Source organism: Triturus cristatus, chromosome 11 (genome assembly GCF_964204655.1).
Source record: "Triturus cristatus chromosome 11, aTriCri1.1, whole genome shotgun sequence".
NCBI lineage: Eukaryota > Metazoa > Chordata > Amphibia > Caudata > Salamandridae > Triturus > Triturus cristatus.
The window spans coordinates 294345503-294368296 of NC_140594.1; the positions used below are offsets into that span (position 1 = coordinate 294345503).

At 49.3% G+C, this 22794-nt stretch overlaps 1 protein-coding gene across 2 annotated transcripts in view; it reads right to left on the reverse strand.

The window, feature by feature from the left end:
• EWSR1 (EWS RNA binding protein 1) overlaps nucleotides 1-22794 on the reverse strand; it is a 510501-nt gene that overhangs the window by 118478 nt on the left and 369229 nt on the right. For both annotated transcript variants that reach the window (XM_085634473.1, XM_085634474.1), the window contains exons 13-14: nucleotides 9216-9335; nucleotides 8981-9122 (exon numbers count right to left, since the gene is read on the reverse strand). In XM_085634473.1, coding sequence (XP_085490599.1) covers nucleotides 8981-9122; nucleotides 9216-9335 — 262 coding nt within the window. The remainder of the gene's footprint in view (nucleotides 1-8980; nucleotides 9123-9215; nucleotides 9336-22794) is intronic.

Consider the following 22794-nt stretch of genomic DNA (forward strand, 5'->3'; position numbering starts at 1 on the left):
GATGCATGACGCCATCATGCCTAGGAGCTGCATGAACACTCTTGCTGGAAGAGATGGATGAGTTTGAAACTGAGCGATGAGATTTTGTATACTGGCTATCCTGGCAGTGCTGGGATAAGCAATGGCCTTGGATGTATCTATGGTTGCTCCTAGATACTGATGTAAGTGGGAAGGTTGTAGGTGGGATTTGGGGTAGTTGATAGTGAATCCCAAATCGTGGAGAGTTTGAATCGTGCGATGAGTGTGGAGAACGCATTTTTGGTATGTATTGGCTTTTATGAGCCAATCGTCCAGATAGGGGAAGACATGGATCTGTTGTCTTCGGAGGTGCGCTGCCACGACTGCTAAGCACTTGGTGAACACTCTGGGTGCTGTTGTTACTCCGAATGGGAGAACTGTAAATTGATAGTGTTGCCCATCTACCACAAATCGTAGATATTTTCTGTGAGCGGGATGCATAGGGATGTGAAAGTATGCGTCCTTGAGGTCTAATGTGGCAAGGAAGTCTCCCTGTTGTAGGAGTGGGAGGACTTGTTGGAGTGGTCATATGAAAATGATCCGAATGTATATACTGGTTTAGTAGTCTGAGGTCCAGTATGGGCCTTAGTGTTTTGTCCTTTTTGGGAATGAGGAAGTATAGAGAATATACCCCTTTTCCCTGATGTTGAAGGGGGACTGGTTCTATCGCATGTTTTTGTAACAGGGATTGAACTTCTTGTTTGAGGAGAGAGAGAGATGATGTGAGGACATTGGGCGTTGTTTGGGTGGTATGTTTGGGGGGGATTGTATGAGTTCGAGGCAGTAGCCAGACTGGATAATTTGTCTTACCCATCTGTCTGTGGTGATGGAAGTCCAGACAGGTAGGAATTGTTGGAGTCGCCCCCCGACCGGAGTGGAATGGTCTCCGGGGGAGTGGTGGCAAGTCACTGTTTGGTGGCTGGGGAGGTGCGGGTGTTGTTGTTATTGCCCCGCCCTCGGCCTTTGTTATTGTTTCCCCTATAACCTCCCCGGAAATAACCTCTGTTAGGGGATGTTTGTCCAGAATTTTTAAAGGTGGACGTGGTCTCAGTTGATGTGTTTTTGGAGCCTCCTCTATAAAAGGAGCGACGAAAGGAACCCCGGTTTTGAGGAGACTGCAGTGCTCCCATAGACTTGGCAGTTTCATTATCCTTCATTTTTTCTAATGCAGTATCCACTGCAGGGCCAAATAACTGCTCTTGGTTGAAAGGTTGAGCCAGAATTGCGGTTTGAACCTCCGGTTTAAAACCGGAAATACGGAGCCAGGCATGTCGTCTGAGTAAGACGCTAGTATTGACCGCCCTAGAAGCAGTGTCTGCCGCATCTAAGGCGCATTTAATGGAGGCATTAGATATTAATTTGCCTTCTTGAATGAGGTCAGTGGCCTGGGACTTAAAGGGTTCAGGCAGATGTTGCATAAGGTCCTCAAGTTGGTCATAATGTGCCCTGTCATACCGAGCTAACAGGGCCTGGGTATTGGCAATACGCCAGTGGTTCGCCGCCTGTGCGGCGACTCGTTTGCCTGAGGCCTCTAAAAGCTTAGACTCCTTGTCTGGGGGGGGCGTTTCTCCAGTTGTCTGTGAGTTAACGCGCTTCCTGGCATTTGATACGACCAAGGAGTCTAAAGGGAGCTGAGCTTTAATGTATGCAGGGTCCTGCGGGGCTGGTCGGTACTTTTTTTCGATGCGGGTGTTGAGAACCCTCGCTCGAACAGGGTCTTTAAAGACGTCAGTGGCATGCTTTATAACCCCTTTAATCATGGGAAGTATATGAACAGTTTTTTGTGACTGCTCAAAGGTATCGAGGAGAAAATCCTGCTCAAGGGGGTCCGTGTGCATAGTGACACCATGGAACGTTGCTGCCCTATTTATTAGTTGGCCAAACCCTAGGTGGTCATCAGGAGGGGAGGGCTTGGAGGGGTAGGTAGTGGGGTCAGGCATGTCAGGCATTGGATAAGACCAGTCATCTACCGGTGCTGTGTCTGGAAAAGTAAACGGGTCGGTTGGATCAACAGGATCATTAAATAAATCAGGGTCCGCCCCTCCCCCTAAGTCATCATTATCATCCTGTGGAGGAGGTGAATGATAGGGAGGTGGTAAAGGTAAAGGAGAAACAGGAGGAGGAGGGGGGGACGGGTTAGAAGGTAAAACAGGAGAAGAAGGACGAAGTGGTGAAGTGGCACAGTCCTTTTTCCGTATGGGAGCTGGGGGAGGTGTAGTGTCCAGCTTCCGTTTTTTATATGGGATGGCAGTCACATGTCCAGTGTTAGGATTGATGTAGATCCGCTTTTGAGTAGGATCTGGTCGAAAAAGTTCATCTGGCTCCGAAGGTGGTGGCGGCGACGCCCGCTTCGGGTCTTTATGAGCTGTTTTTGGTGTGGACGTAGTTTTCGGTGCCGATGAGGTTTTCGGTGCCGAAGGATGTTTCAGTCCCGAGGGATTTTTCGGAGCCGATGGAGTTTTCGGTGCCGATGTATGTTTCGGTGCCGAGGGACTTTTAGGCATCGATGTCGAAGAACGTTTCGGCGCCGGTGGAGACTTCGGTGCCGAGGAACGTTTCAGTGCCGAAGGAGATTTCGGTCTCGAAGCCTGTTTCGGTGCCGACAGTGGTTTTTTCGGTGCCGAGGGTGTTAAAGGCACAATCACATGAGGTTTGCTCGAGCCCGAGCCACCTACAGGCTTAGATGTCTTCGGAGCCGGGCCCGAGGGCGGGGCTTCTGAAGAGGATTTCCGGTCGCGACTGGGCCCAGCTGGCGGAGTCTTGACCACTGTCTTTTTGGATGGGGCAGGGGCAGGGGGGGTGGTACTCACACGCTGCCCTGGAGTGATGAGGTCATCGGAATCGTCGGCCTCGGACACGATCTCGAGATCTTCGGTGTCGTCTTCGGGAACATCTTGAGCAAAGATGTCCTCCGGTTCTGGAGCTGGTTTGGCCATAATATGGCGTCGAGCTCTTCGGTCCCGGAGGGTCTTCTTCGAACGGAAAGCGGCACAAGCTGGACAGGTGGACTCGTTGTGTTCCGGCGACAGGCAGAGGTTACAAACCTCGTGGTGGTCACTGTGGGGGAACTTCGCTCCACACTGGGGGCATTTTTTGAAGGGTGTCCTGTCCATCAGCCGCTTCCGGAACCGGTCCGAGTTGATTTCGAAGTCGATGGAATGAAGATTAAGGAGTTAAATTGATTGCTAGAAGTTTTCTGCTGGAGCGGAAAAAAGTTCATCCGAACCCAATGGCGGAAAAAAACAATCTGACGATGGAGTGGATGCCCATGCGCACTGTTGTCCAGGGGAGGAGTCACCAACCTCGTGACCAAAGGCTTCTTCCGAAGACAACAACAACCTGCAATCATCCGAGCCCAACACCAGATGGCGATCTTATCCTCAGTGTGTGATCTGCAGCTCATATGCCTCGAACATAATGTTTTGGATGGACGCGTCTAGCGGGTTAATGTCATTATTATTGCAATAAATTACGAACCTCTTCCATTTGGCTGCATAGCAAGCTCTGGTAGTGGGTCTCCTAGCCTCCTTAATGATGTCCATACAGTCAGGTGGCAGGTTTAGGTAGCCAAACTCTAGGACTTCAGGAGCCAGATTGCCAGGTTCAGCTGTTGCGGATCTGGGTGCTGAATCTCTCCATGGTTCTGCGTCAAATGCGCGGGTTTGATCCGCAGCCTTTGATGCGGCACCACGGAAAGTTCGAGAAAGGTGGTGTACCATGGCTGGCGTGCCCACGTTGGAGCAACCAGGAAGAGTGTCAGCGAGTGTTGTCTGAGTTTGTGTGCCACCAGCGGTATCAGTGGTGCTGGGGGAAAAGCGTACGCAAATCTGCCGGACCAGTTTTCATATCGCATTGCCTTGCGACTGCGGGTGTGGGAACCTGGCGGCAAAGTTTTGGCATTTTGCGTTTTCGCTTGTCGCGAATAGGTCTATCTCTGGATGACCCCACTGCTGGAAGTACGGTTGGAGTACTGATGGGTGTAACTCCCACTCGCGCATCTGGTGGCTGTGTCTGCTGAGCAGATCCGCCATCTGGTTGTCCTTGCCGGGGAGGTGTTCTGCCATGAGGAACATGTTCCTCTGAATGGCCCACTTCCACAGGCTCTGAGCCAGATGAGACAACTGTGGAGAGTGTGTTCCTCCCTGCTTCTGTATGTAGTACATTGCAGTCATGTTGTCCGTCCGGATCAACACGACTTTGTTGCACAAGTGTACTTTGAATGCTTTCATAGCGAGGAAGATTGCCATCAGCTCTAGAAGGTTGATGTGCATCTGCTTTTGTTGTTGTGTCCATAGTCCCTGCACTGTGTAATGGAGTACATGAGCTCCCCATCCCTGGAGAGACGCGTCCGCCGTCAGTATTATCTGTGGGACAGGCTCTTGGAACGGTCGGCCCTTGCAAAGGTTTTGTGGATTCCACCAATGCAGAGAGTTGTATGCCCGACCGCTCACCAACACTAGGTCTTTCAACTGTCCTTGAGCCTGATTCCACTGACGTGCTAAGCACTCCTGAAGCGGGCGCATATGTAGTCTCGCGTATGGGACTATGAAGATGCAGGAGGCCATCATGCCTATCAACTGCATGAACACTCGTGCTGGAAGTGAGTGTTGTGGTTTGAACTTGGAAATCAGCATTTGCATGCTGTTGATTCTCACTAAATTTGGCTGAGCTGTGGCCGCCAGAGTGTCTATAGTCGCACCGAGGTACTGTTGTACGTGTGCGGGCTGGAGATGGGATTTTGGGTAATTTAGTGAGAACCCCAGACTGAAGGAGGTGGATGGTGCGGGACATGTGGCTGGCACATTGCTGGGCTGACTTCGCTTGAACGAGCCAGTCGTCCAGGTAAGGGTAGACGTGTATGTGCTGCCTCCGTAGATGTGCCGCCACAGTAGCTAGGCACTTTGTGAACACCCTGGGTGCTGTTGTCACGCCGAAGGGAAGGACTTTGAATTGGTAGTGCTGCCCTTGAACAGTGAACCTGAGGTATTTCTTGTGTGAGGGGTGAATGGGTATGTGGAAATACACACCCTTGAGGTCCAGTGTGGCCAGAAAGTCTCCCTGCTTGAGCAGCGGGAGGACTTGCTGTAGAGTGAGCATGTGAAAATGCTCGGAAAGAATGTACTGGTTCAGGGGTCTCAGGTCTAATATAGGTCTGAGTGACCCGTCCTTTTTTGGTATTAAAAAGTACAGGGAGTACACCCCCGTACCTTGCTCGTGGACGGGTACGACCTCGATTGCGCCTTTTAGAAGCATGCTTTGCACCTCCTGCTGTAAGAGCGTTAAGTGCTCTGAGGACATAGGACGGTTTTTTGGAGGTATTGTGGGTGGAGTGGAGGTTAGTTCTAGACAGTAACCGTATTTGACAATATCTTTGACCCACCTGTCCGTGGTGATGGAGTTCCACGTGGACAGGAACCTTTGTAGCCTTCCCCCGACAGGTGTTATGTGGTCGGGAGGAAGGGAGAGGGCGTCACTGCTTGTTCTTGGGAGAGGACCTGGTGTTGCCGTAGCCGCGTCCTCTGCCCTTTGTGCTGGAGCCACGATATCCACCCCGGGTGTTTTTATCGTAGGTGTTTTGTGTGTTGCCCTTGTTGTATGTTTGCTGTGACCCCTGTCCTCTACCTGCTCCTCTATTTCCGGGGCGACGAAAGGAGCCGCTCCGAAAGGACTGCGTCTGTAGGGCCCCCATGGACTTTGCAGTGTCCGTGTCCTTTATTTTCTCTAGGGTAGTGTCAACCTCCGGGCCGAATAAGTAGTCGGGGTTGACAGGTTGGTTGAGGATGTTATTTTGTACCTCTGGTTTGAATCCGGAGATTCGCAACCAGGCGTGTCGTCGCAACATGACGCTAGTGTTTATGGCTCTGGCAGCTGTATCCGCGGCATCCAGTGCACACTTAATGGATGCATTTGTGAGCAGTTGTCCCTCTCTGATGAGGATCTCTGCACCTTCTTTGAATTGGTCAGGGAGATGTTGGAGTAGTTGTTCTAATGTGTCGTAGTGCGCTCGATCATAGCGAGCGAGGAGCGCTTGAGTATTGGCAATGCGCCATATGTTAGCTGCTTGGGCGGCAACCCGTTTGCCAGAGGTCTCTAGCACCTTGGACTCTTTGTCCGGGGGAGGAGCATCACCTGTTGTTTGCGAGTGTGCCCTTTTGCGAGCATTCGCAACGACAATGGAATCCAGAGGTAATTGGCCTCTAATGTAAGTAGGGTCCCCAGGCGCCGACCTGTATTTTTTGTCGATCCTGGGGTTTATCACTCTTGCCCTGGTGGGTTCTTTGAAGATGTCCTTTGCAGGCTTGAGGACCCCCTTTAACATGGGCAGAGTCTTTATATTCCTTTCTGAGGATGCGAAAGTATCCATGAGAAAGTCGTCCTCGATGGTGTCCGAGTGAAGTTGCACCCCATGATTGGCCGCAGCACGTTCAATTAGAGCGTTGAACGCGGCAGTGTCCTCTGTGGGAGATGTTTTTGCTCCATAGAGTTGCGGGTCCTGTGCATCCATAGGTGCACCTGGGTCTACAGGGTCATCCCAAGCTTGATCAGGGTCCTGTTGGCCATCAGGGTCCATCCCTCCGGGGTAGGGGACTTGGTCACCCATGTAGTTCTCCAACGCATCCGTGTCGGAGTGTGTGGGAGAGAAGGATTGTGGATCCTGGTAGGGTGAATGGAAAGGTTCGTAAAGAACTGGTTCTGAAGCCACTGGCAGCTTTCTCTTAAGTGGGATCCGGAAGGAGTCCAAAGCTGGCTCAGAAGTTATTCTCCTTTTGTGGATAATCATCCTGCCGGTGTCGGCGTCGATGATATGCGATGGAGACGTCTCCGCAGAGTGTTCGGCAGGCGCGATTGTGGTGTGGGTGACCAGTGTCCTGATTTGGAATAGTTTCGGGGCCGTGGATGGTGGCAGGCCAAAAGTAATGTTGGCTGGTGCCGAAGAGGCTGTTGGAGCTTTTATTGGCTCGGAGCCCGACGTGTCCTGGAGGACATTTTTATTTTTGGTGCACTGCGCTGCAACGGGTGGCACCTGGAGCGCCCTTGACTCCTTTGCGCCGACCGGTTCTGTGGAGGCGGGCGTGGACTTTTTCGGCGCCGGTGAGTCATGGAGTCGAGGGGCGTGAATGGCCGTCGACGCCTTCGATGAGTGTGGCTTTGGTGGTGCCGTCGAAGCGGTGTGAGACGCGGCAGATAGCTTGACCTTTGGGGTCGGTGCCGATTGCGTCGGTGCCGGGAGCCGAGTAGGTTTGGTGGCACCGAAGGTCTTTTTCCGTATGTCGACTCCGACATCGGCCGCTTCGAGCTCGGCACCGAAGTCTCGTTTATTGCGCTCGGTGCCGACGGGTTTTGCTGGCGTCGAAGGTGTGGAGGGCCTCGATCCGACCAGCGGCACTTTCGGTTTCGGTTTCAGTTGAACCAGCTTTTGGTTTCGGTTTCGAAGAAGGGAAACCAGCCGGTTTGGGCATTAATGGCTGCCGCTGAATGTCCGAGGCCGGGCCGAAGAACTGCGGGATAGGTTTTGGGTAAGGCCCGAAGGCGATCCCTCGACCGGTGCCATAGACTGTTGCACTGGGATTTCCTCAGTCTGAACGGGTAGGCCTTGCTCGTCATCGGAGCTACTCTCTTCGGCCCCTAAGGCCTCATTGTAGTCTCCTACCTCGGTGTCGTCTTCATCTCTGCGAAAGAGTGTTTCATCAACGTCTTCCGATCCGGAGTTATGTTCGGAAGCGGGGCTGGAGGGTAGGTTCTCCACTTCGACATCTTCGGTCTCGGCGCTGAAGATGTCGGCCGGGGCCGGTGCCGCTTGCTGCGCCTCGAGTCTCGCCGCTCGTCGATTCCGGAGAGTCTTCTTGGATCGAAATCGGGCACAGGCCATACATGTAGATTCGTCGTGATCCGGTGAAAGGCATTTGTTGCACACCGGATGGACGTCGATGTGTGGATATTTCGCATTGCATACAGGGCACCGCTTGAATGGTGTCCTCGATTCCATCGTCGATGTCGGGTCGATGGTCGGGTAAGATGCGAAAAAGTTGGTTTTGGAAGTTAGTAAACTAACAAAGATACTATCGATACCGATCGGGAACAGTACAGACGCGAACAAGAGGCCTTTTGGCCTGAAAAGAGTTTTTCCTAACTTGAGTCAAGATAAGCACATCCGAACCCAATGGCGGAAAAAAACAATCTGAGGATGGAGAGGATGCCCATGCGCACTGTAGTCCAGGGGAGGAGTCACCTATCCAAGGATACTTCGAAGACTCTTCCAGGACAACAACGTGCAAACATCCGGACCCAACACTAGGCGGCGATCTATGCACAGATATGAATTCAGCAGCCCACATGCCTCGAACACAGGCTACGCTGCACAGAGTGGACCAACTCAAGCAGGACTGAATAAAACAAATCAAGCAAACCACAAAGTAAACTGTAAGCAATTGGCATAATGTATTCCTAGGGAAGCTTTCCAAATGCCCCCAAGATGTCTTAAGCGAATCAGACTGCAGCTCTGCCTGGTCTTATTTGACCTCAGCAGCACAAGGATGTGGTTGGACAAATCTGAAATGGCAGGAGCCAGTGGTCTAGAATTTTTGTTACCACTAAGCAGCAACGAGAACTGAGGGATCAGCTACCTCAAATGCATGGGAGAATTGTGATGGCTCCTGGCTGTCTTAAAGAGACATTGCAATTTTTCGTTTATAGAAGGTGATATGCCAACGGGAAGAAATTAATTTACAAAAAAGAAAGACTACAGCAGTAAGCACTGCTTTTTTCACTATTTTGATTTTAGTAGTTTGCAATTTAAGAAATCCAAAAAAAGTAAATTAAAATAATTCTCTTCCGAGCTGTGTAGAGGCTTCTCTTTCCAAGTGTTCAGCATCACAAATCCAGTTATTTCAATGACGATGCATATAAACGGCGTATGATCAGGAACCTTCAATAAGCTAAAGAGAAGAATTCAAATACATACTGATTTGGGCACTGCCAATCTCCAGCTCTGGCAGGTGCATTTCCTGTTACAGGGCTCCCTCTACCACCACCACGGGGTCCTCCTCTTGGGGGGAAACCACCACCTCCTCGTTCACCACCACGTCCTCCACGTCCTAAAAGACCTGTAAGAAAAGGTTTTTTTCCCCAGTGTAAATACAGAAGCAATGACCACATATTTTGAAAGTCACCTTAACTTCAAAGAACTATCAACCTACCTCCCCTGAGAGGAAGAAGACCACGTCCTTCACGTGGGGGCATGCCACCGCGTATGCTGTTCAGCAGAGGCTTTTTTCTAGACATTGCTACCTTCAACTTATTACCCTTAAGTTCTTTACCTGAAACAAAATGTGGAAATTAAGTTAAAATGATTTACTGACTACTACAAAGAGACTGATTGATAGAACCAGGCATTGGCTCTGGGAATTTGAGTAAAAATGAAGCAGCAACAATCTGACACTGGGAATTTTCTGGGGTGATCTTCGCATAGTAAAAGTTATGTGCATGCTATTCGGTTACAGATGCGTAAGAAGTCAAAGATCAGGGTGATGGCAGCCGGGTTCTGCTGGGAGGCTAGTTAGGTGATAGTCCAAGTTACAAGCGAAGAACATTTTGTGTCAGTGTTATTTTAATGACAGGGAGTCCTTATCTACGTTGAATGCATTCCTCGAGCAGTTCAAAAAAATGAAAGGATCTGAAACTTTTCATTCATGGAAGTTTAGGCATGCCAAGTAAAATGAGACTAGAAGAGCCAAGTGTCTTTCTAATATTGTACCAATAGGTAACTGAAACCATCTCTCCCACAGCTTAGAACACAGGGAAGACCCCCAAGGATATTGCAGCATGGATTAGCGCATTTTACGGCACAAATATTGGAATGTTGCAGCACTTTATTTAGCAATTTTTTTATCACCAAAAGCAGAGATCTTATGACGTATTTTACAACATGAAAGGTTACACCAAACACTGTGTACAGTATTTATACTGCCAGATTTATCTACTGTATGCATTCATGTAGTATTTATGTTCACATTACTTTCAGCTTGAGCCTTGCGCCATCGTTACTTAGATATGTATACATTCTTTTGTGAATAAGTTTCATTCTTTCCCATGGAAAGGCCTTTGTATACAATATAAGATTTGTCTGTTTTATCTAGTTCGGTGGCAGTTATGACAACTTAGAAAAGCTCCGGTAGAACTGAAACCTGTAAATGGCAAATTCATTTCTCCAGTGGTTTTTGAACCCACTGAGCTATACTGCCTGACCCCCCCCTAATGGGTTGGTGAGTCGCCCTCTCACCTCAGCCCCAACCAGGTCCTGTCAGAGTGAACTCTGTAATCAGGCTCCTGGGCACACTGTCCTGGGCAAGTGTGGGAGGCATCTCTGTATGTTAAGTTGGTGTTTTTTTGTGCAGTCTATGCATGGCAGTGTTCGAAGCACTGTGCATCGCCAGCTATACTTTGTCAATGTATCATGGACTCTTCAGTATGCACTGCATATCCTGGGGTCAGCAGGGTGTAAGTTTCCCCGTGTAGTGTACCATTCGGTGTGTCCCCTGATCTGAGCATTCATTGTGTGCTAGGGGCTTTGAAGCAAGGGATTGTGTAGCACGTGTCGCAAAACCTGTACACAGTGCTGTGCCATTGCTGTTACAGGCTTGCTATGAATCCCATACTGTGGACCTTGGATTCTGAATGTGCCCCTGTCATGATCTTCTGTATATCTGGCTGTGCAGTATGTGTTGGCTCGCCCTTGTTCTCAGTCTGTGCTGTGTATATTGTGATTGTATTTTGAGAGTTGTGTACAGTGTGAGACAGTGCCATCTTTCTTGCATGGTATGCCCCTACTTTTTGCTGAATTGCTGATGTACTTTGAGTGTGCCCTGGGCTCCTGCCAATCAGGTACCCAGGGCCTATGTGCCTTCCCTAAAACAGTGTTGAAGCCTAAACCCAATTGGCATCTCTGGCCACATGTCAGCCCCTGGTAAATGCCTTTGCAGGCTGAGTGGCCAGGGCGACTGACTCTGGAATCTGGGGATCACGGTTCGATCCCCGGTGCCGGCGGCAGATTAGCCCGGCACCATGTAACTGAGTAATAGCTTGCTTAATCTTCCCGACGGCCCCAGCCCCTAGAGACCCTTACGAGTGATTGTTCGCGCTTTACAAATGTGGATTATTATTATTATTATTGATGATGCAGAGCAAACTACAGTCGACATGGCACACATCCCTGTGTGCCATGCCCACAACACACACTGCCCAGGTATACCTCAGTCACCCCTCTAGTTGGGTGCACTATGCCAGTGGTGTGGGTACAGGTGCATGAGCCCTGTACCCTACAGTACCCAGGTCCATTCCTGGGCACTGCAAGTGCAGTGCTGCCATTAAGAGTATATGGTGCTGGGAGATTGTCAACACGAACTCCACAGCACCATGATGGCTACACTGAAGCCTGAGAAGTTTGGTATCAAGTTTCTCAGCACATTAAACCCGCACGGATGCCAGTGTGGGATTTAATGCAAGATGCACGACAGGGCTACTTAGAGTTGCCCCTGAACCTAACCTACAATACATGTCCTGTCTGAGGGGTTGCCTAGGCTGCCACACAGCAGACATGTTGCTGGACCCCTGGGTAGAGAGCCATCCGCTCTTCTGGGCCAGCAACAACGCACATCATGGGCGAGGTGCTAGGTCTCCTCCCCCAGGATGGGCAGGGGAAGCTTCAAAGGCATGCGGCCTTTGTGAGCTTCTCCAGGCCACTTGCTGTACTCAGCAAGTGGCCCCCACCGGTTCTGACCCTAACTCTGGCGGGAAGCCTGGCGGGTAACCCAAAGGAAGGAAAGGGGGTGTGCCAACCCCACCCATCAGGTGGGGGAGGCGAGGTGAAGCACATCTCCAGGCTCTCGCCATCTTGAAGATGGGGAGCCCTGCCCAATCAGTACTAGGCTACTGCCCCCCTCCCACGAGTGGCAGGATAGTGGGGTGTACCTACCCCCAGGAAGGGACCCATTGGTCCCTGCCCATTACCTATATGTAACGTCCCTAAATTTAGTATTTAGGGGCACCCTGAACCTTTCTCAGATCCAGATTTCGAAACAAGCAAGAACAAGAAAGACGACATGCTGTGCAGCTGCTAACAAGAGGAAGACACCAACTGATTTGGCCCCAGCCCTGTCGACCCTCAAACCTGCTCCTGCTAAACCCCGGCATCTCCAGTGGTCGGCAACCTCAAAAACCCCAGAGGATCTGACTGCCTTGTGACTCTAAACAACTGGGACTCCCACGAGCAGTGGTTCTGCTCAAAGCAAGTCACAGACCCCTGGCACCAGCCAGGAACCGCGACTCCTGCACACTGCACCCGCCAAGCCTGGTCTGTTCCAGAGTGGACAAAGACCACGAGGACATCCCCCCGGCGACTGACGCCGAATCCAGCACCCAAGGACCCTCCGACGCTCCTGACAACGCATGCAGCCTCAACACCAGAGACTCCCGCAACCAGCTGAGGGTAAGATTTCCAGACGCGAAAAGACACCCCTGTAACCAGCGCCCGGCGGCCCCCGGCTCTTGGGTGCCTACCTAACCCACAGCTTCCCAACTTACCTCTCAAAGTGGTGGTCGCACCTGAAGAATCTTCATCCCCGAGCTTGCAGCATTTGTTCGTCACTGAGCTTCTCCATTGAAATCCATTGAGCGCCCAACGGCTCAAAAACACCCTGCACCCAGCCGCCCGAGTGCCCCTGGCAGCGCAACAGCTATCCTAATCTACTACCCCACTTGCCCTGAGTAAGTGACCAGGAGCCCAGCTGCCCCAGTCGCGTGGCCTGCTTGCCAGCAGCCACAAACCAAAGGCCCCGTGCCCACCACAGGATAACATTGGGCCTAACTCTCTGCACCCGGCTGCCGTCTATGCCCAGAACGTTAACTCTGCCAGTCGAGTACCTACCCAAAGGCCGATAACTCACTTTTCTTCCATAGGGTAACATTGACTGGTTTCACTTGGAAATTCTTGTAAGTGTGGAGTTTTGAAACTTTAAAATATTCACTAAAAATCAGCCGATTAATGAAAACAAAATTACTCACCTGCCATCAGGAGATCACAGTGCTGGATCTTGGTGCCCAGCACTGACCCTGAAAAGTAATTACAACCATACTTACCTATAACTTTATTTTCCTCCATAGGATAACATTGCCTGGTTTTTGCCAGAAATTCTTCCAAGTGTCGATTTTTCAAACTTACAAATATTCCTTAAAAATCGCCTGTGAAACAAAAACTATTTCTTTTAACTGTTTACAGGAAATGCACCAGGGTTGAATCCAGGATCCAACCCCGAGTAAGAAAATCATTAGTAAAGTAACTAAAATTGTATTTACTTAAAAAGTCCCATTGAGCTCAATGTTATGATTGTGTTTGAATAGTGCTGCCAATTGCAACAACTAACTATTGCATTCATAAGTCTATTGCCTACTGAAAGTATTTATCTAAAGCATCTCATTCTGAGAAAGTATATTTCGATACCTATTGTTGGTTCTAAAATAAAACCATATATTTGTATATACAAACCATTGGCCTAGAGGTCAGTTCTTGGGTGTGTGAGACCATTTGCTGACTGAGTGTGTACAACAAATGCTTTACACTGTCCTCTGATACTGCCTTACTGCTCGACCATGCTCCCACTTTAGAGAGTAAGGTTATATCTAACTTTAGCCTCTGGCAAACCTCTGGGGACTGTGGACTGTGCACACTGTACCTATTTGGGAACAGTATATACAGAGCCACTTTATTACATACAGATTTTGCTGTGCAGTTTATGCACTGTGTGTATAACTTAATGAGCACTGTGTGCTTGCCAGGATATGCTGAACACTTTCCTTTAGGCCATGCACACCTTTAGCAGGGTATTTTATGCTCTGTATTCAAAGGTGTGATTGGGCTCTGAGTATTCAGTAATGTATTTTATATGTAAAATAGACTATACTATGTGTCATCTGATGCACACTTTACACAGCACTATGTACTCAAAGCTGTATATTATGCACTTTGCATAGTACCAAGAGCAACCTTTGCACTAGCGTTGTCAAGTGTGTGTGTGTATATATATATATATATATATATATATATATATATATATATATATATATATATATATATATATATATACACACACACACACACAATGCTGCACACTGAATATGTACCCTTCACTATATGTTGCAACCTCTGTATACCTATGAATTTACTCTATTTGCCACATAACCAGACATGCTGCATCATTTACAGGTTTCAACAAAATCAAACCTTGACAAAGCCCACAGGCCTGGCCTTGGCGAGTTGACAATTTTTATTTGCGAACCTATCTAGTATGTGCAAAGGATTTGGCAAAATATGAGAGGTGCAGCAGCCCAGGCCAGATAGTAAAATTCCCTACTTTCAGGGAGTATGCACATGTGACCCGGCAAAATGTCAATCATAGTGCAAGACAGCCAACAGATGAAGTGGCCGACCCATTGCACCCATGCGGTTTGCTATGATTAGCGGGAACAAAATAAAATAGGACTGACACAGGAAAAGACTAGCATGAGGCAGGCTAATGGCAGAATTAGTCTCCATTCCAGGCCTATAAAACTGGATTCTAGCTCAAATGGTGCAAATGTTACCAAAAAAAGCCACAGTCTTTTGCAAAGGTTCACTGGTAATCTTTCAGTTGCTGAGTAGTCTACACTGATGAAACTTGGACGAATAAGGTGTAATTTTTTTATACACATCACAATGCTTGGTTTGTGCACCTCCTTCTGCTATTTTGCAGTCACAACAAAGTACCAGACAAACGCATTTGCTCATAGGTTGGTTTTTGACTACATGCCTCCCAACAATAACCGGTGAAGAGAAGGTCCGGGAACCTTGGCAGCCTGGCAACAATAAGCACACACCAACAGCAGCACAGGGGCAGTTGTGTGCAGGGTGCAAAGACAGCATTGGTGGTGGTGGGGGGGGGGGGGGGGGGGGGGGGGGGGGAAGGGGGCTGCAAACAATTGTTTCAGAAAGAGGATGTAGGCTTGGACCAGGAGACTGGATGAAGGTGACCAACAACTGGGTAAGTAAGTTGGGATGGCAGGGACGCCAAGTCACTGTGTTGGCTGGGCTCCCCAACAACAGGGGATGCAGGGGGTGTCTTTGCATGTCAGGAAATCTTCACCCGAGCCGACCCTTCATGTTGAGGATGCAGGAGTCTTCGTTGAGTCCAGGAGGGGTCAGCCACTGATGGATTCTAGGTCAGGATCGCGGGGGAGATTTCACTGGACCGGTGGGCCACTTATACTTGGGCCGTGGGTGTCTGGTGCAGAGTAGACAGGACATGTGGCTCCAACAGGCAAAAGAGTCCTTGGTTTCTTTGGGAACCAGGCCACTGTCCTCGGAAGTACTTGGTCTTTAGGGAGGGAAGGCAGGCAGTCAGTCAGTCCTGTGAGGCATTTAGAGGTAGCTGGGCCCGTAGGATGAGTCGTCTTCTTGGAGTAGGGTTTCAAAGCTGCAGACAGACCGGTAGGACTGGGGCCAAGTCAGTTGTCATCACTGCTGCTCGCCTCTTCAGTCCTTTTTAGGTCTCGCCTGACCCAGCGCATGCGCGGGTCTAGCGAGACTTATTGAGAGGGCTCCAAAAAGTGCTACCAGGCCAGCCTAGAGCTACAGTGCATGTGCGCGGGCGCGCGCGCTGCGTTTTACCGCAATTACTTTCACTTTTGCGGCCGCTTTGATGTTGATCACGATCGCAATCGTGATCACTTTCACTTTAGCGGCCGCAATGCCGCTTGGCATAGCCAATAGGTCTCGATGTTGGGACCTTATAAGTATTTAGTTACGCAACTGTTGCATGGCTAAACACTTATAAGGTCCCAAAGGTGAGACCTATTGGCTATGCCAATGCTTGTTTAGGCTGCCACGGAACTAAGGAGCAAGATCCAGGGGTTCCCCTAAATACTCAACTTCGGGACGTTAGAGGTTGCATGGCAGTAGCCAATGGCTACCGACATTTAGGGTGACTACACGCTTTGTGGGAGGGAGGCACATCCCAGCTCTTATTGGCTAACAATCTCCAAGCCAATATGGAGGATTTTGGAGAGGTGCTCACCTCAGCTCAACAAACACCTTGGGGTGGTCCCAGCTGAGGTGGTCACTCCTCCGATTACTAATTTTACCGCCTGACCTGCCACCAAAAGGTGGGACTGGTGGGGGGGGGGGGGGGGGCAAGGGGGGGGGGGGGGGGTGGCCCAAGTCAGCATAACAAAAGGCAGGAGCCTTTGAGGCTCACCATAGAGTGCTGCTGTTCCTGCTAGGCAGCGGTGTGATGCAGCGCCACCCAGAGCAGGCTTTGTTCCTGGCCCGCAGGAGCAAATGGCTCACCCCATGGGGCAAGAAACCAGTCTGGTGGCGGTGACTATCAGAGACCGGTCAGCCACACACTAGAGAGTTGGTTGTTTTTAAGGGGGCATCTCTGAGATGCCATCTGAGTGAATTTTATAATAAATCCAACACTGGCATCAGTGTGGGTTTATTATGCTGAGAGGTTGGATACCAATCTTCCAAGCACCCAGTAAAGTCGTCATGGAGCTGTGTACTTCATAATGACAAACTCCCAGCCCATGTACTCAATATGGGGAGAGGATGTAGCCTTACGGCTGGAGCGGTGGACCTGGAGCTTGGGAACCGGGTTTGAGTCTCGGCAACAACGCTCAACATCCTGTGATTCTGGGCAAACCACTTAATCTCCTCGTGCCTAACAAAATGAATGTGTCCTTATGCAACAAAACTGGTGCTCATGTAAAGCACTCCAATACCTGATATCTTTGGGTAAAGCTCTAAAGAAAGAATATGGCTTTACTGCACTTACGTCTGAGAATGGACTTGGACACTGTAGGAGCATATTGCTCATGGAGTTATTTCCTCACCTGTGATATAGTGCACCCCGCCTTAGAGATGCAAGGCTTGCTAGAGGGGTAACTTCCCCATGCCACAAGTAGTGTATTGTAAGCATGGCACACATCGACTCTTCAGGTTCAGCTGCACCGAAACAGTCTGCAGTGGCAGTGTGTATGTGTTTGGTGAGGTGTCTCTGAGCAGGACAATACATGCTGGTCACAAGGCCATTGGTACCACTGATACCTTTTAGAAGAGGCTGTGTGCCAATCGTAGAAACAAAGGTACAGTTTTAGGTAAGAACATAGGCAATGGGAACCGGATTATCATTGATCCAGTGCACACTCAAAGTGCACCAGAATCAGGCAAAAAGTGGCCTTTCCTACACTACTGCCCAGTCTGGCTAGAGACTACAGCTGACAGAACTGGTGTTCTTATAATTGAAAAAGTGAAATAATAATGATGCCTTTAAATCATGTCAAATTTGCTGGGCGTTCAAAGACAGAGGTCAGATGTCAGCTTAGGTCTTCTTACAGATTGCTCCTTATTTTATCTTGGAGATCAGGTTTACAAAATCCTCTTTGCAGTCAGAGAAAGAAAAGGAAAATGAACAGTAAGACAATCATGCTGTCTGCAATGAAAGGCTATAAAATGGCAGTTTTGTTTCTAAAAAAACAAAAAAACATGTAAATACCTTGTTTACGAACTGGACAAATACTTCAAAATATATTTCGGTAGTTGGGAAAACTTTTTTATTCTGACGTGTGATGGAAACAAATACTTGAACATTGGAATGTTGGGAGCTCCACTGAAAACAATGTAGTAGCTCTGGGCTTATAATGGCTGGTATAAGCCCGGATCTTGAACATTCCAATGTTCCTTTGTTTACTGCTGGGGCTGTGAACAAAGGCTTCAGGGAGCCGGAGGGGATTTCAATTCCCTCACGCTCCCTGAATCCTTTGTTTTATTTGTTAGAACATTCTGCCTTATAGTGGCAGAATGTTCTAATAGCCTTATAGCCCTTCGTAGCGGGGCTATACCAGCTATTAAAGTCCAGTTCCCTTGTTAAAGGCCCGAGCCAAAGGTTTGGGCCTTTAACGCTGGAGCGGGTCTTTAATAGCCGGTATAACCCGCTACGGCAGGCTATAAGGCTGTATTAGAACATTGGAATGTCGGGAGCGCCAGAGAAGACAATAGAGTGTTCCAGGCTTCTGATGGCTAGTAAAAGCTGGGAGCTCAAACATTCCAATGTTTGTTAATAGCTGCTGCTGTGAAGAAAGGCCTCATGGAGCCCGAGGGGATTTAAATCCAAATCTAAGGCTCACTGAGGTCTTTTGTGTTTTTTGTTAGAACATTCTGCCCTCTAGTGGCGGAATGCTCCAATAGCTGGGCTATACAGGCCATTAAAGGGCCGCTATGGTGATCTGTAAGGCTATAATAGTATAAAAACAAAATCAGAACACTATCAATATACAAGTTCTTTATTGAAGTGCATAGCATGGAATAAACTGATTATACACGGTGCAACAGTTTACTCTATTTAATCAAACAAAAAAGGGGTTTTATACAGCAGACATGCTAAATAAACACATATTTGAAGTTGCTCTCATATTTAATAATGAAGAAAAAGGTGAATCGAAATAAAATATTCCTCTAGGATCACACAATTTGGAACAGTTTATGGGTCATGTCAATTGCGGTTAGGTCAAGAAAATTATTCAGGTCACTAGGCCTGCAGGGCTAGTAACATTTTTACAACTTTCCGAGGCCCGTGAAGGTTTGTTAAAATATGGAGCAGCTCTAGTCCAATCCAAAGAGGGAAAATAAAAGGCAACCCAGAGAAAGGCAGACAGATTACAGTAGCACACCCTTTGCATATCATGCCTACAACTGCTGTCAATACACCACTTGCTTAACTTTCTTTCTAATGCGGACTAAACAGGTTCAAAACACCAAAAAGCATTGCCAATCGGTCTGGCTTTACAGGAAAGCTGTATTACAAGTAAATCTCATGGGAATTATGTATGTGTGGAAAAAGGAATATGCTACTTACCAGTATGCATCTGTTCTTGGCATGTAGAGCTGCAGAGTTGTACACTTAGCATAGATCGCCATCTGGTGTTGGGCCCGGATGTTTGCAGTTTGTTTTTGTTCTTTGGACAGTCTTTGGAAGTCACGAGTTCGGTGACTCCTCCTTCGGTCCGTACTGCGCATGGGCTTCGGCTCCAGCCTCAGATTGTTTTTCGCCAACAGGGAAATGATGGAGCGTAGTAATAACAGTGAGAAACCCATGTGTGTTGTATCTAAATAAGATGGACTGGAACGGATACAGGTAGCCGGGGAGGCGGGTGGGCGTGTACAACTCTGCAGCTCTACATGCCAAGAACAGATGCATACTGGTAAGTAGCATATTCCGTTCGAGGCATATGAGCTGCAGATTGTACACTTAGCATAGATTATATAGCAGTACCCAACCTTAGCGGCGACCACCGGTATCCGTTGCAGCGGTTTGAAAATGTGTCTTTAGTACAGCCTGGCCCACACTAGCTTGTTGCTTGGAATGCACGTCTACACAGTAATGTTTTGTGAAGGTGTGCGGTGTTGACCATGTGGCTGCTTTGCAGATGTCATCTAAGGGTATGTTTCCTAGAAAGGCCATAGAAGCCCCTAACTTTCTAGTAGAGTGGGCTTTAGGTGGAACAGATAATGTTCTTTTTGCCTTTTGATAGCAAATTTGTATGCACTTTACAATCCACCTAGCTATCCCTGATTTAGAGATGGGTGTGAGAAAGTGGGTTTCTGTTGCAGTAACCCCCCCCTTTTTTGCCTAATAGCTGATGCACTTTTCCTTGTTGTGCCCTGGGCTCCTGCCAATCAGGTGCCCAGGACCTGTGTTCCTTCCCTAAAATACAAACTCCCAATTGGCAAACCCTGGCCACATGTCAGCCCCTAGTAAATGGTACCCTAGGTACCCAGGGCCTTGCAACCAGGGAAGGCCTCTAAGGGCTGCAGCACTCATTGTGCCACCCTTAGAGGCCCTGTACCCTTACACACACACACTGCCTTTGCAGGCTGAGTGTCTGGGTGCAGGACAAAACAAAGAGTCGACATGGCACACATCTGTGTGCCATGCCCATCTCCTACACTGCCAAGGCATATGTCAGCCACCCCTCTGGCTGGGTGCCTTATGCCTATGGTGTGGGCACAGGAGCAGGAGCCCTGTGCCCCTACAGTACCCAGGTCCATTCATGGGCACTGTAAGTACAGTGCTGCCATTTACAAGTACATGGTGCTGAGAGCTCGTCAAACACGAGCTCCACAGCACCATAATGACAACACTGAAGACTGGGAAGTTTGGTATCAAACTTCTCAGCACATTAAACCCACACTGATGCCAGTGTGGGATTTAATGTACTAAGCACCCCAGAGGGCATCTTAGAGATGCCCCCTTACAGCTAACCTACAATCCACGTCTGCTCTGAGGCTGCCCAGGCTGCCACACAGCAGACACGTTGCTGGACCCCTGGGTGGGAGAGCCCCTGCTCTCCCGGGCCTGCAACAATGCACATCCTGGGTGAGGTGAGAAATCTCCTCCCCCAGGATGAGCAAAGGGAAGCTTCAAAGGCATGCCGCCAGTTGGAGTTTCCCCAGGCCACTGCAACCCCCCACTCTGGCGGGAAGCTTGGCCGGAAACCCCATACAAGGACATGGGATGTGCCAGCCTGCCCACCCCACCCCTCAGGTGGGGGAGGCGAGGTGAAGCACATCTCCGGGCTCTCGCCATCTTGAAGATGGGAGGCCCTACCCTATCAGGATTAGGCTACTGCCCCCCTCCCACAGGAGAGAGGCAGGATAGGGGGTGTACCCACCCCAGGACAAGGACCCATTGGTCCCTGGCCTTCACCTACCTGTAACGCCCCTAAATGAATATGCTACTTACCAGTATGCATCTGTTCTTGGCATGTAGGGCTGCTGACATTCATATCTGTGCATAGATCGCCGCCTAGTGTTGGGTCCGGATGTTTGCACGTTGTTGTCCTGGAAGAGTCTTCGAGGTATCCTGGGATAGGTGACTCCTCCCCTGGACTACAGTGCGCATGGGCATCCTCTCCATCCTCAGATTGTTTTTCGCCATTGTGGCAGTGATGGGAGTAGATACAGAAAAGTGATGACCGTGCTTACAGTAATTCTGAGAGCTGCAGCTGCTACAGGCGCCGGGGAGGAGGGAGGGCGATATGAATGTCAGCAGCCCTACATGCCAAGAACAGATGCATACTGGTAAGTAGCATATTCAGTTCGAGGCATGTGGGCTGCTGAATTCATATCTGTGCATAGAATGTATAGCAGTGCCCTCTATTAGCGGCGGCTACCCGTGCCAGCTGCAGCGGTCTGAAAAAGGGTTTTGAGAACAGCCTGTCCTACAGCTGCCTGCTGTTTTGATTGCACATCTACACAATAGTGTTTGGTAAATGTGTGTGTGGTGGACCAGGTGGCTGCTCTACATATATCATGCAGGGGAATATTTCCTAGAAAAGCCATGGAGGCCCCTAACTTACGTGTTGAGTGGGCTCGTGGGGGAATAGTTAATGTGCGTTTTGCCTTTTGATAACAAATTTGAATACACTTAACTATCCATCTGGCTATTCCTGCTTTGGAGATGGCGTTACCCTTATGGTGTGGGGCAAAGGCAACGAACAGTTGTTTTGTCTTCCTAAAGGGTTTAGTCCTGTCGATGTAGTACATGAGGGCCCTCCTTACGTCTAGTGTATGGAGTGCTCGTTCCGCGACAGTTTGTGGGTTTTGGAAGAAAACGGGCAGTTCAATAGTTTGATTCATGTGGAACTGCGAGATTACCTTGGGCATGAATTTGGGGTTGGTACGTAGTACGACCCTGTTGGCGTGAACCTGTATAAATGGCTCTTGAACTGTTAGTGCCTGGAGTTCACTAACCCTTCTTAAAGAAGTGATTGCTACCAGGAAAGCTACTTTCCAGGTGAGGAATTGAATCTCGCATGAGTGGAGAGGTTCAAAGGGTGGACCCATCAGGCGTGTGAGGACCAGGTTGAGGTTCCACATTAGAGCCGGTGGGTGGCTTGGTGGAATGACTCGTTTGAGGCCTTCCAAGAATGCTTTGATGGCAGGCACTCTGAATAGTGAGAGGTGCTGCCTGGTTTGCAGATAGGCTGATATTGCGGTCAAATGGACACGTATAGAGGTGTACGCCAGATTGCATCGGTATAGGTGTAAGAGGTAACAAATGATGTTTTGGATGGATGCGTCCAGCGGGTTAATGTCATTATTACTGCAATAAATGACGAACCTTTTCCATTTGGCTGCATAGCAAGCTCTCGTAGTGGGTCTCCTGGCCTCCTTGATGATGTCCATACAGTCAGGTGGCAGGTTGAGGTAGCCAAACTCTAGGACTTCAGGAGCCAGATTGCCAGGTTCAGCTGTTGCGGATCTGGGTGCTGAATCTCTCCATGGTTCTGCGTTAAATGCGCGGGTTTGATCCGCAGCCTTTGATGCGGCACCACGGAAAGTTCGAGGAAGGTGGTGTACCATGGCTGGCGTGCCCACGTAGGAGCAACTAGGTTGAGTGTCAGGGAGTGTTGTCTGAGTTTGCGAGCCACCAGCGGTATCAACGGCGCTGGGGGAAAAGCGTACGCAAATCTGCCGGACCAGTTCATCCATATCGCATTGCCCTGCGACTGTGGATGTGGGAACCTGGCGGCAAAGCTTTGGCATTTTGCGTTTTCGCTTGTGGCGAAGAGGTCTATCTCTGGATGACCCCACTGCTGGAAGTACGGTTGGAGTACTGATGGGTGTAACTCCCACTTGTGCATCTGGTGGCTGTGTCTGCTGAGCAGATCCGCCATCTGGTTGTCCTT